The sequence below is a fragment of the Lathyrus oleraceus genome, chromosome 2, assembly GCF_024323335.1.
Source record: "Lathyrus oleraceus cultivar Zhongwan6 chromosome 2, CAAS_Psat_ZW6_1.0, whole genome shotgun sequence".
Lineage (NCBI taxonomy): Eukaryota > Viridiplantae > Streptophyta > Magnoliopsida > Fabales > Fabaceae > Lathyrus > Lathyrus oleraceus.
Genome location: NC_066580.1, coordinates 486,297,130 through 486,314,145, shown reverse-complemented (window position 1 = coordinate 486,314,145; position 17,016 = coordinate 486,297,130). Strand labels below are relative to the sequence as shown.

The 17,016-nt window shown below is 37.4% G+C and overlaps 1 protein-coding gene across 1 annotated transcript; it reads right to left on the bottom strand.

The window, feature by feature from the left end:
• Positions 1 to 1,329: 1,329 nt before the first annotated feature.
• On the bottom strand, positions 1,330 to 5,542 carry LOC127120783 (uncharacterized protein At5g41620). The gene is made up of 3 exons (XM_051051325.1): positions 5,061 to 5,542; positions 3,754 to 3,879; positions 1,330 to 3,214 (listed from the first exon to the last, which is right to left on the bottom strand). The coding sequence occupies exons 1-3, from the start codon at positions 5,463 to 5,465 to the stop codon at positions 1,700 to 1,702; spliced, it is 2,046 nt and encodes a 681-aa protein (XP_050907282.1). The 5' UTR covers positions 5,466 to 5,542; the 3' UTR covers positions 1,330 to 1,699.
• Positions 5,543 to 17,016: the final 11,474 nt, after the last annotated feature.

Sequence of the window (17,016 nt, the reverse complement as noted above, 5' to 3'; positions counted from 1 at the left end):
GTGGTAGCATACAGAGGCATCATGTCCAGATTTATGACATATCTGGCATGAAACCTTCCCAAATCGACCTCCACCACGACTGGAACGGCCACCACCACGACCATTACGACCACCGCGTGAACCATAACCATGATTTTCAGAGTTGGCAGTCACATGACTAGTTCCAATAGGAAAATTAGGGTTCAAATCAACACCGGAGAGCTCAGTTGAGGGTGGTGCTGATGGCGGCGAAGCCTGTGTGAGATTCACAGTCACAGATTCAGTGAGAACAGCTTTACGATTCTTTTCAATACGCGATTCGTGAGCAAGAAGACTCGACTCAAGTTCATCCAACGAACATAGATCTTCTTTGTTATTCATCGCAGCAACAATAGGATCGTATTCTTCAGGGAGAGCGTCAAGCACGACTTCAATTAGGTTACGATGAGGGACAGGATCTCCGATCGAAACCAAGGACTCACTGATTTCACGAACGCGGACAACAAATTCTGTGATTGTGCGGGATCCTTTCGTCAGGTTTCGTAACTCAGATCGTAGTTGACGCGCCTTAGTGGTGAGCAAGGTGTTGAAGTAACGATGAACTTCAGACCACACTTGCCATGAGTATGTGCAATCCACGAGTTTTGGAAGGAGTGAATCGGAGATCGTAGAAAGCAACCAGGTGCAGATGAGCGCATCCTGTTGTTCCCAATCAAGAAACTCTGGATTTGCTTCACCAGTAACAGGATCGGCACCAGGAGTAAAACGTGGAGGCACAAGCGGCGCCGTCACGAACCGCTGGAGCTTGTGGCCGCGAATCACACCGTCAATTTGTTGTTTCCATTGTTTGAAGTTCTTATCATCCAGCTTAACGGAGATGAGATGAGAGAGTTTGACATGAGAAGAGGGAAAAACGCCCTCAGAATTAACCGGTGATGCCATGGAAGCGCTTGATCGCAAAAGAAGCTCTGATACCATTTTAATATTAGAAAAGAAAGAGAAAGAGAAATTCTGTTATTATATTCATTGATAAAGAAGTTACAGAAGGTGCTTATATATACTAACAAGAGTAACAAACTATAACAAATAGAATGACAGCTAAGCATATTGGCAACAATAGAATATAATACTATCTTATATCTCTAATATGCTCAAGTATGGTGATTTACTACATATGAAATTAAGTTATCGAGTAATCATATTCCTGAATCAGGATTCCTGGCTGGTAATTAACTTGTGATTGTGACATGCTTTGCTGGTTTGGTGCATCAGAATTTGAAGTTGGCATGTCTAACTGAGACAAGAGATGAATGAAAACAGAAATAGTAATTTCATAAATAAATACTAAAGTAACCAAAATTGTATATTTGTTTTTACTTCTCATAAATCAGTTCGATTATTTCAGCTACATAACATGACAGCATCTACTATACAGAATAAACCCCCCAACAATAAATATGTTACAGATACGCGGTTAAAATTATGAACAAAGCAAAAATTCTACATAAAAGTTAGAGATACAAGAGAGAATGCAGAACCGTACTCAATACTCATAATAATAACCACCATCAACAAGATTCAACTTCTGGTCAACCTATTGCCAAATTCTCTGATTTCTTATACCTCTAAAAGAACCCTTTGAGGGCCTTTCAAACACAAACGCTGCCCTTTGAGCTCGCTTCTAGAAGCATATTGCCAAATTGTCTGATTTCTTAAACCTCTAGAAGGACCCTTTGAGGGCCTTCAAACGCGATCGGTGCCCCTTTGATCTTGCTTCAAGAAGCTTTGCTTTCAATGTATTGTCCTTTGATCCTGAATGCAATTTGGGAGCCTCGGATATATCAAGATTTGCCATCCACTGCCTCACAGGGCTAGCCTGATTCCTCCAACCAGCATTACTGCAGGATGCCTCACCATAACTAGTATGTTCAGCATGTATGTTAACGTTACCACACTCTGATGCCGAAAGTTGACCTCTTATGAGATTATCAATAATGTGATTTTTACTGGTGCTGTGCAATTCACTTGAGTTGTTTTTTCTTTCAAAAACGCCATTTTCACTAATTTCAAATTGTTCAGGCTCTTCTGATATTCTAGCTCCTTCGACTAGCCTCGTATCTGTGGTCACCCCCTCCTGTGCATCAAATGACTGGGACTTCTTATTCGAATTAGATGACAAGGCCCAAGCCATTTGCTCTCCAAACTTCATTTGCAAGCTAGACGGGATAAGATTTTTAAACCCTTCTCGCAGTATTGGTTTTTTCTTCTTGACATTGGATTTCAATGTCTCATCGAGATTTTTATCCACAATCTCTTCTTCGGGTAATTTAGCTCCGATGTTGCTTGGCTTGTTCAACTCAAAACAATGTGAATCACTGCCCACAGAATCATCATCGTCGTCATCACCCACAGCTTGTGGTGCACTGATGGCATCATTTAGTGGTACAGACTCCAGAGAATTTCGGCGATCCCTTATCACTGGATTTTCCATACTCCTATTATTTTGTTTAGCTTTAATAAAAGTCTCTATTTCAAGGCTTAGTTTATCGACAATTGAATTCTTATCCATAAAACCATTCTGAGCTGCTTCCAGTTGCATTTGCATGCGCTCATCCAGCCAAGATTCAGATATGTGAAGTACTAAACGATCGTGATCAGCTCTCTGAACCCAATCCTTCTCAGACTTTTGTTTCAATGCATGCACCTCCTGCTCATATTCATTTATTCCCCTAGCAAATTCATCACAAAGGTCCTCTAATAATTTCCTTCTTGTTCTCTCTTGCTCCAAGTCTTTTAGAGCACTAGTGAGAGAAGATTTCATCTCAGAAAGCTCCCGAGCTAGTTTCCTGTGTATGCTCTCTGACCGCTTTCTTAATTTCCTCTCGTCCTCGAGTTCATCCCTCACAGATTGAACAGCAGCATGGAGTCGGTCTTGTTCTTTACTCTTCCTGACTAATTTATCCTCTGCAATTTGCTTCATCAGGTCATCAATCTCATGTCGATCCCCCTGCCGGTCTCGTAGCAACTCTTTGACCCTGGTGCGTGTATGATCTAGCTCTGTTTTTAATGCTTTTATCAATGATATGTTAGAACCATGTTGTTCTTCCAAACTCCATATTCTGTTTAACACTTTTAACAGTTCTGTAGATGTTTTGAGAGTATAATGTGGCTCCCCAATCCTTCCCTTGAAGTCCAAAGAACTAATAGGAGTGGCTGCAGGGTTATATGGTGTCATCTGCAACCCAAGAAAAGGCAAACAATAAATGTAATGAAGTATTGCATATTGAACCAGATTATGCACAGTAAATTTACAAGTACAATGACTACAACTTTGAAATTTTGACATCAAGTTTGGGGACATAAAAAATATTCAATTTTTAGATCTGAAATGGTATTTTGGCACCAAACAAAACTGTAAGACAGCTGTTATTGGTTTGTTTTGTGTGCCGGTATCTTGAAGAAGAAAAATATTATAACCAGATTTCTCAATATGACGGTGATTGCTTAGTAGTCCTAATAGTCTTATTTCTTCCAAGGTAAAGTACCATGTTAAATCATGATTAAAAATGCAATCAGTCTTTACTTTGCAATTGTGATTGCCTTGCATCCATGTAAAACATAAGATGCCAAAATGGCACATCCCTCCAAAAGAAAATTTCTGTTTACTTATATGGAAATTGTCATGGTTCTTCTTATACTTTTTGTTCTAAAAGTGTTGGTCTGAAAAAAAATAAGAAGGCGTGAGCTGGGGTTGGGGAAAGGGTTGATGCTTACCTCCATGGAACTACCATAACTTGCAGGAGATAGAGGTTGTAGTGCATGGTTGTTTCTCTCAGTTGCCCGATGATGTTGCATCAGCGATGCTGTAACATGCCTCCTCAAACTGCTTGCACTAGTTGGCTGATGAAAGAGCACTAAAATATCAGTTTACTCAAACTCTAGGTAAGTCTCTATCAAAACGGTTAAAATCAGCTAGAAATCACAAAAACGACATTAGACAAATACAATATATGCAGACATAGAGCCGCCGTGTATTTTATAAATTATATGACCTGACACTGTTAAAAATTACAATGCAGCACTTAGAGTGATTACAATTTAATATGAAAACACAGATCCTAAATTAAGAGATAGCTAATATGAAACATCTAAAAGCAATCTAGCATATATCGCTGTTTATCCAATTATAGCAACATTCAAATTTATAAACTAGTATACAAGTTTATTAAATATAAGTGAAAAAATTGCAAAATACCATTAGAAATATTCAAGATGTGACATGTGCCTGTTTTTATCCGACATAGATACCATATATGACACAATGCATGCTTCATAGAATGCCAATGGAAACTGTTGCGCCATTACTTGCATAAGATTAGTGACCAAACCACGGTAAATGATTTCACTAACCATCAAAACATGTCTCGGTAGTACTTATAGACGAAATACAAATCAAAAATTTTATTTACAACTACCAATGCAAGTAACTATTATTTGATCTACAAGAAAGGCAGGAAAAGGCATAAAATATGGAAGAAAATAGTAAATTACGGCATTGCAATGAATGAAATGGATATTTGCACAACAGAGAACTCAATCAAATCTAGTTTACAATTTATATGGAAAATATAATATTAATGTTATTAATCCAGAGAATGAAGTGCAACACTGAAGAATGATGGCAGTGATAACATTTAGATCACCGTAACGGGACATTCTATCCATCGGCATTATATATGACATTCAAACTAGATTGGCTAACTTTTCCTTTGAAACTATAATGAATTGCTGATGCAGAAGCAACATCTCATGAATTATAAAGTACTAGTAACATCGAATACAAGTCAACATAGATATTATTCAAACTGATAAAATCATAATTCCATAACCTAAGGCTTTGTTTGGAAGTTTAAAACAAAATAAATCTCTCTAACTTATCGAGGATCATGAACACAATGCTTCTATGAATAACACCAAAAATTATCAAAAATTGAGGCACCGGATCATTATATTAAAAGCATAAACCTAAATGAATAGTAACGCTATCAAAGTTCAAAAGAGGAAGTTGAAGAAGGTGGAACCTGATCAGGGGAACTTGGAGAAGCATCGATTAAGAAGTTAGAGATATCAGGAGCTTTATCCTTATGAAGAGTGTAATGGCCGCGGCGGCGAAGTCTAGAATCGGCGGCACCACCGTTATTGACAGGACGATGCATTGGAAAGAGTGGAGAATAATGGTCGAATTCCCAGAGAGCCGCCGCGAGCTTTCTAGCAGAGACGGTGGTGGTGGTGGTAGGAGGTAGTGGTTGGTGGTCCCGAGTAACGGAACTGCTACAGTGATTGCTATTATTAGGCAAAAGCCAAAGGGAGGAGGAAGAAGAGGGTAATGGAGTAGAAGGGCCTTTACTTTTTCTTAACAATACCTCTCTCCTTAACTTTATTCCCAAATTTTCCTTCTTTTGCGCTACCCTTTCCCCACTTTTCATCTTTTTCTCTTTTATTTATGGCTCTCTTGTGCTTTCATTTCTTCTCTCTCGTGAACTCGTTTTACCCTTTATGTTTTCTTTTAATGTTTTCTTGCCCTTTTTGTTGCCTGCTTAATGACACGTGGGTTTTTGCAATAGTGATAACATTATTATGTTTCCACATGAACTTATTAGTATTGTTGATAATTGCATTATATTTTGACATAAATTAAATCATTAATCCATTCTAATATAAGGGTTAATTCTATTGAAAGATAAGAACAATTAATCAAGAAAAAATATGTTTTGGACTAGATTCAATTGATACATTAGAACTATCGCATAGAGTATTTTGTTTATCTCATTTGAAGAACTGGTAGATTTATCAAACACGCTTGCAAAACATGTTGCAACGATTATAATTTTAAGTTATAAAGTCAATCTCCTCATCTGAATGTTTATTTGATCTTGATGATTTGTTTTACTCAACATCGTCTTGAACTCTCAACTTGTTTATATTAATTATTCTCCTAAGTTTTTGGGTATTTCTTTTTATGAAATATCGTAAACGAATTTCTCTCGTTCCTAATTCTCATTTTCCTTCTATTATAAAAAATATGCTATGAATAAATGTACATTATTTATGTAAGTAAGGATCTTAATAAAAGAACCTGGGCAGAAGCTTGCTCCTTAACTCCCAAAGCTTTTGTTGCAAAGAAGTGAGGTCGACTAATTCAAAAGTAGTGTCTTTCTCCTTTGCTCGTGCCGCAAAGAGAGAAAAGTGGTTTTTAAGTTAATTGTTTATTTTATTTCTTTCTTATGTCAATATAAGTCATATGATTTCCATCATGGAGAACTTTGATAGTGCCATCAAGGAGGCGCGTTGACAGACATTGTCATTATCTTTGTCAACTTGCTTATTTCAGGTGGAGACTCGAGGTTAAACCCAATTGATGTTGGTCTTACATCATTAGTTTCACCTTTGTCCCTGGTTGGTAGTGATGTTGTAGATATTACATTAAGGGTTGAGGTTCAAGAGTCGGTTTCTTAAGGCCTCTTAAGAGATATGGATGGAGACGGCATTTGCACATTTCGTCTAACTTTGAGATATAAATCTTTCTATGGTAGAACTTATTCCATTTATTTTATTATTTTGCTTCTTTGCTATATAGTATGCCTATATGGCTACCACACTTTTACATCATCCTCAAGTTTTCTTCTTGATTTACAACATTACCCCACATTATAGGATATTATTAAATATTTTCCATGAATGCGTCTATCGGATTCTTAAAATTTCATTATGACTAGACAATACCCCATTCCCTTATTCAAAATCTTTGTTAATCACAAAGGGGTTTTCTAAGTTTCTCAAATTTTGGATCCTTGACCCATATCGGCAGGATAGTTGCCCAAAGTAGTTTAACCTTACCGAACCTCTTGAATTTGATTGGGTTGTTATACATCATTCCATATTTTACTTAACAATTTAGATTCTTGCTAAGACAAATGTTGTATAGTGCATCAAACTGACTAATGGTCGAGATCATTCTTGTCCAACTCGAATGATTATTACAATAACATAGTTTTACCAATCGGATAAACAAATTAGTGTTAAGTCTCTTTATCCTTGTATAAATATAATTTTTTTAGGCCCATAAGAGGGGAAAAGGCCATGTAAAAAAAGAAAGGTTATGTGCAATGGTGAGGGGCAAGCTACTCTGCAAAGCTAGGGGTCGCCTGAATGAGCCACGTGGTTGTTCGATATGGGTCGTGAGGCGGCTCGAATTGGGCTTCCATTGTCCACTTGCCTAGTATATATGGATGATGGTATGGGCCGACAAAGACTAATTGGAAATAGGTCAGTCAGAGGGAGAAAACCGCTCTCCCCATAATTCAAGAAGATCAAGTTCTCCCGTGACCATATTCCTTGGTCATGAAACTAGGGTAAACCATTATTTGTATCTCTAGTCCTGGCCCAATGAACCTCTATAAAGACCTCATTCCTGGAACGAGGAAAGACAAATCCTAATTCATACTTTTATACCTAAACACCAAACACATACACAAAGTCTCCCACCTCACGTGAGCAAGTCTTCTAAACCACCATAAACACCACCATATGGGTCTTTTCGCCACTATGGGCAAGTCATAACCACCATACAATGTAATATACCTATTAAGGTCTCTGAGTACCCCTACCCTTGCAGAGGTAACATGCACACCTGCATTTTTTAACTAGTATAATCCAATAGATCAATTTTCTTAATTTCGTAGACAGGAGAAAACATTAAGTTAAAATAGAACTATATAATAAAAATCATAAATTCGTTAGAAAAGAAATCATTGAGAATTACATTGAATCACATGTTTATGGTAGAATTATCTAAAGGGAGCATAATGTAGGTGGACTAGTCACTCATTCTTAAGGAATTCACAAATTTTACAATTGGAAAGAAAATATAAGGACTTAAAATGATGAAGAACAAACTCCTAACGATAGTCTTCATTTTAACATTCACTTAGCTTAGAAAAACACCTTAGGTTATCTAAAATAAGACTCCTAATGATTAAACATGTTTTTGTATTTATGTAAAAGTTTGAATTTGTGTAATTGTATCGCACCATGCCCTGGTCATTTCGGGATTGGTCAATTAATGCTTTCATATCTTGGCAGAGAGTTGAGATTGTGTCATCTTTCTTTAGGCATGTTGATTTGGCCTTTTGATGTTGAATCACGATTCTTTAAGATATAATTGTTTCGCGATTTACATATCTTTCATAGTTTTCTCTAATTTTCCTTCGTTCTTCGTGTTTCATCCTACTTTTTGCTTCTTCGTTGTAACTTTCATAGTAAAATACTATGAAATTTATATGGTGTAGTTGCATGTCCCTTATACATTCAGGGGGAGCACCCAAATACGCTTATTTGTTGCTTGTCTTATCGCTTTTTCTTTGATTTACTTTCAATTATTACGCCTTCTTCATGATTGCACGTCTCTGAGTCAAGTTTTGAAAAGATTCATTTTTATCATGCATAAACCATTGGTTATGTTTGAACTTAATCATGGTGCTTTTAATAAATTGCATGAGTTAGTGGAATAAGAGCCATATATGATATTGATTCAAGTTAGGTGGAAAGAAAAATCTCAAAGTCTCATTAAAATTTTGAAAAATTGGGATATTTGGTGTTTGATTCGAATTAAGCACAAATCCTTATTCGAGTCATTTTGGACAGTTGGGAACCATAAATTTTCAAAACAATTTGATTCGAATCAAATTTCACACATGATTTGAAACATCAAACTTTGGGTCACACTTTACAAATGATTCGAATCACACTTTACACATTATTTGAATCATGCAATTTTTCCATATTTCTTCAGTTAGCTCGGCCTATTTGATTCAAATCAAATTTAACACATGATTTGAAACACAAGGTGATTGATACAAATCAAACTTTCCTTATGGTTCGAATCAACTGAAAAATGGGTCAAAACTTTGTTTTTCTTTTATTCCACTTCACTTGTTCATTTGATTCAAATCATGAAATGCTCTTGATTTGAATCTAACTGGATTTTTCAATCATTTTTAGTGTTTAATCTCAATCACATATAAATCCTTTTTGTCATCATTTATTATAATTAGATATCACCATAGAATCATAATGAACATCATAATCAACATTGTGATTTTGTGAAAAATCAATTTCCTCTATTTTTAAAGTTCAAAGTTCTCGCAATGAAATTTTTGCATCTTCAACTTCAATTTCATTCAGATCTTGATAACGATAGATTTGTAATTGATTGAAGGAGGCGTGTTCAATGAAACTAATCGTTCTTGAAGATCTGGTTGAGATTTTTAGGTTGTTTGCATGATTGAGGTGATAGTCAATGGTGATGACAAATTCCATTGAAAATAAGTAGGTCATTCTCTCCAGAATTGCCTTAGTAGTAATTGTGTGGAAGGTTACAAATAAGACAGAGTTCTTCTCAAATATTCAGATAATTCATCGCTCAAGGAATCAGAAGGATCAAGAGGCTGATTGCTACACACAAATGCTTGGAGTAGATTGGCGTTATTAAAAGATTAAGAAGCGGTAATCGATTAAATATTATGTAGAAGAGTTTGACATTATGTTATATACAAGTCAATATCCAAATAGGAGATTTTAGTTTTATCATTTGCATTGTGGGTTGTGATTGTATGAACTCTTGCAAATATTTGGCAAATAAAAGGGAACAATGTAGGTTCCATCGGGAAATCGTTGAAGAGTGCACGTAGGCAAAGCGGGAACGAACACCAAAGCACTATAAATCTTGTTTTCATCTCTCTCTCTCTCTCTCTCTCTCTCTCTCTCTCACACACACACACACACACACACACACACACACACACACACTATCTCATTTGATTTTGTAGTATTTGCATGCTTAGGTATTTCAATTCTAGTATAGTTTATCGTTTATTAAATTGATAGCGATTTATTACGTAAGCATTAGGTTTTGTTGGAATTGGATACCTTACTGAGTTGAATTGGTGATTAATATTCTGAGAAACAATTGAAGTTATAATTCTCTATATTGAATCATTGTATAAACACACCTTGTGGATTATACAATTTAATCAATTAAATACCTATTGTTTCATCATATTCATCTTTGGTATTTGTGAAATGATTTAGTGTTAACGTGATAGAAATTTTGAATAGTATCATTTTCATATTTTTGCATCAAACCTTCCACTTGTAATTTTGGAAAACACTCTGATATCTTTTGCAAAAAGCAGTTTATTTGTATTTGGGTCTATTCACCCCCCCCCCCCCCTCTAGACCATTTTTCTACTCCCATATCCACACCCAACAATTGGCATCAAAAGTCGGTCTTTTATTTGTGTCTAATCGACATCCAAAAGTTGTGAATATGGCGGAAGATGAAGATCCTAAGGGAACGTATGATAGAGCACCTATTTTCAAATGAGAAAATTATACTTATTGGAAAGTGAGCATGTATGTACACTTGTTATCGTTTGACAAAAATTTATGGTGTATCATCACCGAGGACCGTTTATTCCCAAGGGCAATGACGTCGTTGCTAAACATCCAAAGTATTGGGATGATGCTGAAACCAAAAAGGCTTCATATGATTTGAAACTGAGGAACATACTTATTTTCACTTTAAGCGGTAAAGTGATTTATTTGATTTCACATCATACGAGTTCTAAAGGTATGTGGGACGCTCTTCAAACTCTCTATGAGAAAACGAATAACGTCATGGATTCTAAAATTAATATATTTACAGAGGAGTTTAAACTATTTCTTATGGAACCCTAAGAATTTGTGGAATCCATGCAAACTAGATTCCTCTATTTAATCAACAAATTGAGCCATTTGAGTAAAACCTTCTCGAATAAAGATTGTACTAACAAAATATTAAGGTATATGTGCAAGGAGTGGCAACCAAAGGTCACTACTATAAAATAATAAAATGATCTTAGTACTTTGGATATTATAAAACTGTTTGGAAAGTTAGTCGAGCATGAGAATGGGCTAAAATGACACGTCGATAATGAGGTAAGGTCGAAAAAGGAAGAGAAACAAGATCTTTCTTTGAAAGCTTCATCTTCTAAAGGGAATAAACCAAAGGAAAAAAGTGACAACCCTGATGAAAAAGTTTCCAAAAAAGAAGAAATGGGTTTATTCATCAAACGCTACAATAGATATCTAAAGAGAAACAAGCTCAAGCATACCGATAAAGGTCTAATGATTTTAAGAAAGACCCATCCATCCAAGAAAGATCACAAGAAAACTGATGATGATATCACATGTTACGAGTGTGTAAAATTGGGCAGAACCACCTATCGAAGTCTCACCAAACATCATAAAAGTAAAACACAAGGATTTCTACAAGACGAAGGGAAAGAGTTTTAAATGTTGTAAAGCCTACATTGTGTGGGAAGAAGAGGGTGAGAGCTCCTCCTCCGATTCTTGCTCGAGTTTAGATGATGAGTGTGCCAACTTTTGTTTGATGGCACGTTAGAAAGGTGAAACTTCAAAGGTATATAATTATGATTCCGATAATGATTATTCTTATAGTGAATTGTCAAATGCATTCAATGACATGTATGTGGATCTTATAAAAGCGTTTAAGAAAATTTCTCTCCAAAAAGAAATGATTTTAAAACTTGAAGAGGACATAAATCATCTTAATTGTGCTTTAGAATCTCTTAAGGAAACGCATACATCTCTAATGGATGAGCGTTATAATGTTTCAAATACTTTAGTTGAAAACACCACTACAAAATAGACATTTCGTAACATGATATTACAATGGTCTTCCTGTTAACCATGGTAATAACACTTTTTGAGCATTTTTTTTTGTATTTACTAAAAGACATTTCACTATGGTCATAGTTAACAACCATAATTAAATGTACTTATAGTGAAAGGATTCAAATCCCAGCACTAACAATTTTCCATTTATCGTGACATAATGGGTTTGACCTTGTATATCACCATAGTTCTTATAATCAATCATGGTGTAAGGTGAAACCATTTCATCATGGTTCATATTCCAATCATGGTGAAAAGTGTTACATATTTATATATAAGAGAAATTATCTCTCTTTTAAATACATAACAATTGTCTCTCTTAAAACAAACCCCTAACATCTCTTTCACTCGTCTCTCTCAAAACAAAACCCTAACATCACTGTCACTCGTCTCTCTCATATGGAAACCCCAAACTTATCAAGAGAACTCATCTTCTTAGAAGGTGTCATACGGTGAACTGGACTTTATGTGTCTTTGCTTTGGAAAGCAAATGTCGCGGATAGCAAGAGTCGCCACCGACTTTTCTTTCATCCAATAAGGAAAGGCGGAAAAGAACAGGAAAGACCTTAATTTAGATTTTGGGTTCGGGAGGTACATTATACAAAGGGAAGGTGTTAGCACCCTTTGTATCCATGGTTATCCATGGGCTCTTAATTGCTTGATCACTTATGTTTTTCTTGTCTGAAAAAGTGTGTGAGAGCTGTTTAGAAAATGTTTTTGAAAAGAGAGTTTAACTTTGTAATGATTCTTGTACGAATGTATACAAAGTATTTATCTCGTTTAATTTTGAAAGCTGTTTAGAAAAATATAACTTGACAATGATTCTAGTACGAATGTATGCCAAGTGGTGATTTTCTAATGGAGGTTTTGAAAAGTGTGAGGTGTGAAAGGTAGTTTTAGTTGTGAGCAAGCATTTAGGAGTTATACCTACCCAAGGTCTTTATGGGCATTTCCTATCCTTATGAGGGTAAAATTGTCCTTACTATTGAGAAGTAAGTAGTTTTATCCTTTGGATGTAAAAGGGTCATCGTAGGGTCATCAACTGGTCATTGAAGGCAACATTTGTAAGGATACCTTAGCATTCGAAGGGACGATCATCATTTAACCGTAGGCTATACCGAAGGGTCATCGAGGGACAAAGGCAACATTCGAGGGACTATGATGATTTAACCGGAGGGTCTTTGCTAAGTGCATCCCCGCATTCGCGGGACATGACCATAATACCGTAATATCGTAGGGTAGCAAAGAGAGGTCCAAGATCGCATATTTAAAGGCAAAGTTTTACAATTAATTAGATAGTCGTAATCGATTAAGTAATTAGGTCCACATTAAAATCGATGAAATCAATACATTAAAATCAGCTAGGTAATTTAGGATGAATCTCCACATTAAAATTAAGTAATTCAGAATCCATCTCCATAAGGATATCCCACACATAAAGTGGAATACCTAGCCGGCCGTTTCCTCGGGAATATGTAAGCCTTTACACAATTCAGCACACGGGTTAGAACATCGAGATAAAGTACAATTGAAAATTGCACCACAAAATAAACACAACAGTCATAAAGTCAGGCCGAATAATGCAGAATTATAATAAATTTTGATTAGATAAACATAAGGTAGAACAGAAAAGAAACAAAACAGCCACTGTCCCGTTCGCTCCTGCTTCGCCTAGCGAAGGCTTAGCGAGTGCTCGCTACAGGCTCGCTTAGCGATGTGCTAGCGAGCGGCTACGGGTTTTGAGTTTGATAGCAGCATGATCTCCGGAACCCTGAACTTTATGGCATTTAATTACAGGAATAGCATGGACAAACATTCAGGATATTCAGGCATACTTAAATTCACATGTGAAATCAAATTACGTATCCAAAAATTTAATCATGATGACTTATGTATGTAGAGATTACCGATTAAAAGCATAAAACAGTAGTGATGCGCAAACCTGTTTGCAACTGAGCTGCGATGTTGAAGGGACTGACCACTCTTGGTATCGGATGGAGTTGGGCGGAGGTAACTTCGGTGCGGATGAGCGGCCTTCAGGGTTTCTTTACTCGGAATTCTCTGAGTTAGTCTCCAGGGTTTCTATGCCAGGGTTTCTGTCCGTCTTCGTCTGTCCTTTTCGTGACTGAAGTGTCGGTATTTATAGTGATTGTGGTGACCTAATGGGCTCAGAATGAAGCCCAGAATTTTCTGGTATTCGCAAGCTTCGCTAGGCGAGTATTGTAGCGAAAGGTTCGCTAGGCGAAGGAGTTGCTCACCTAGCGAGCATGCCAGTTTGGGCCATTTTCTGGATTGGGCCATCTGTGAGCTGGGTCTTGGTTCCTTTACGGTCAATGTCTTGAAAAACAAGTTGGAGTGCCTTGAAAAATGCCTTGTAATGTTAACGGGCAAATTTTGGGGTATGACAGCTGCCCCTGTTCAATATTCTTGAACCGAGAGAGTTAGAATGGTATGTACGTCATTCGTGGTCTGGAGGTGGAAGATTATTGAACATTAGAATGCCCCAAAAATTTGCACTTGTTAATCAGAAGTTATTCCTGATGGAGATGGGCTTAAAGATGCCATCCAGGAAGTCTGATGATGAAAGACCAGAACGGGTCATACACTGCTGGGGATAAAGGATCAGAATGGACCATATGCTAAATCGTATCTGAATAGCAAAGTGAGTTACCCCTTAGGCGGGTGACTTCGCCGGGGATGACAGATCAGAATGGATCGTATGCTAGATCGTCTCTGAGTTGCAGAATGAACCGTGAGTTAGGCAGTATCTGACGAAGGTAGAATCAGAATGGATCATACGCTAGATCGTATCTGAGTTGAAGATCCAAATGGGTCGTACGTTAGACCGTATTGGAGTTGCTGAAAGTCAGAATGGATCGTACGTTAGATCGTATCTGAGTTGAAGATCCAAATGGGTCGTACGTTAGACCGTATTGGAGTTGCAGAATGAGCCGTACGTTAGGCTGTATCTGAAAAAGAAAGTAGTCGCACGCTAGACTACACCTCGGAATGTACCGTACGCTAGGCAGTATCTGAGGATTTGAAGATCCGAATGGGTCGTACGTTAGACCGTATTGGAGTTGCAAAATGAGTCGTACGTTAGGCTGTATCTGAAAAGGGGTCAGGATGGATCGTACGTTAGATCACATCTGAGTTGAAGATCCAAATGGGTCGTACGTTAGACCGTATTGGAGTTGCTGAAAGTCAGAATGGATCGTACATTAGATCGTATCTGAGTTGCAGGATTCATATGTTGGGCTGGATCAGAATGAACCGTACGTTAGGTTGTATCTGATAATATTTGTTGTTGTATTTGTAATAAATATCTGGGGTGGGCTTAGAGATGCCACCATCGGGAGGATATCAGAGAGTTTGTTACATGGATTATATCCGAGAGCTGTATTCAAATCTTGAATGTAATTGATAAGGATGTTCGTCTGAATGAACCTTTTATTTTGACTGTATCAGGAGGATAATTAACCTGAAAAGAAAAGTTAGCTTCATGCCATGTCATGATGCATGAGATGTCTTATGCTTTCGAAAATAAATGCGAACATTGTATGCATGTATGTGATGTGAAACGATGCATGGAATGAATCATCCGTCTGAGAATTTGCCAGGGGAAAATAAATCCCCATATCCTGGTTGGAGATATTTGTATTGATGACCCTTTCTCAGCTGGGGGTATTTGATTTTTATCTGATGGCAGAGATATCTAACAGAGCCTGGCCGGGGGTAGAGGAGATGACCAATTTGTCTAGTGATGCCAATTTCTTCTGGGGAATAACTGGCTTAGCCGGGGAATAGAATTAGCAACGGATTCATTGGGAAGCGTGATTAGACCTCCTCCTCGATCCTGAAGTCGTGTAGTAATTGCTATTGCTATTTTATGCATGTATTTTTTTGGTAAACATCAATCATGTTCAAATGCATATATTAATTCAAATTAAATCAATGGACGTTTACGCAAACAAACAGAAAAAGTAAAACAAAAGCATCTCTTTGGAAATAAAATTATATTGATTTTGAAAGAGGCCCTATAAACAGGCAATTTGTGTACATGGAGACAGAAATCCTAGTAAGAGGAAATCGTCAGGAAAACAAAGAGAAAGCTATGCAGAAAAAGTCCTATCGATTCTAATTCCACTACTGTCATTATGTCTTCAAGTATCTCATCCCTTGCTGTCGGATGGAAGTGATTAGCTTGTTCAGTCCTTTGGCACTTGGGTGAAACTAACTGAGAATGGGACATAGTCATACGTTTTAATCCCTAATTTTTGCTTGGACCGCCTTTTCAGGTTGTCAGTCCACCAGGATACCCTTTTTTGCCCAAGCCGCCTTTTCAGGTTTTCGACTCGCCGGGTGTACATTTTTATATGTTTATCCCTAATTTTGCCTGAACCCTTTTGGTTCGCCGGGATGCCTTTACTTTTGCCTAGGTACGTCGACCTAGCGGGTCTCTTTTATGCGTAGTATTTTTTAACTATGTCCGCGTTCACCGGATGCGGGAAGTCTTCGCCATCCATTGTAGCAAGCATCATGGCTCCACCAGAGAATACTTTCTTAACTACAAATGGCCCTTCGTATGTGGGAGTCCACTTGCCTCTGGGATCACCTTGTGGTAGAATGATACGCTTGATCACCAAGTCACCAATTTGATACACCTGTCTCTTGACTCTTTTGTTAAATGCCTGGGTCATGCGCTTCTGATATATCTGCCCATGGCAAACAGCCGCAAGTCTCTTCTCATCAATCAAATTTATCTGATCGAGTCGAGTCTGAATCCATTCATCTTCATCTAAGCCCGCCTCTTTCATGATTCTTAGAGAGGGAATCTGGATTTCCACTGGTAAAACGGCTTCCATTCCATAGACTAAAGAGAACGGAGTTGCCCCTGTCGAAGTGCGCACTGAAGTGCGATAACCATGAAGAGCAAATGGTAACATCTCATGCTAGTCTTTGTATGTTACTGTCATCTTTTGTATGATCTTCTTAATATTCTTATTAGCAGCCTCAACGGCGCCGTTCATCTTGGGCCGGTACGGAGAAGAGTTATGGTGTTTTATCTTGGACTGCGTGCAGAGTTCAGTAATCATCTTGTTGTTCAAATTAGTACCATTGTCAGTGATAATTCTTTCCGGGATGCCATACCGACAAATACGACTATTCTTGATGAACCGTGCCACCACATTCTTGGTGACAGAAGCAAATGAGGCGGCCTCTACCCACTTTGTAAAGTAA

What these genes read in the sequence shown, in the direction of transcription:
- LOC127120783 (XM_051051325.1), bottom strand. Translation starts at nt 5,465, where the DNA reads ATGAAAAGTGGGGAAAGGGTAGCGCAAAAGAAGGAAAATTTGGGAATA. An exon ending in CTCCAAGTTCCCCTGATCAG is followed by an intron (nt 3,880 to 5,060) that starts GTTCCACCTTCT and finishes CTCTTTCATCAG; the next exon opens with CCAACTAGTGCAAGCAGTTT. An exon ending in GTTATGGTAGTTCCATGGAG is followed by an intron (nt 3,215 to 3,753) that starts GTAAGCATCAAC and finishes CTTGGGTTGCAG; the next exon opens with ATGACACCATATAACCCTGC.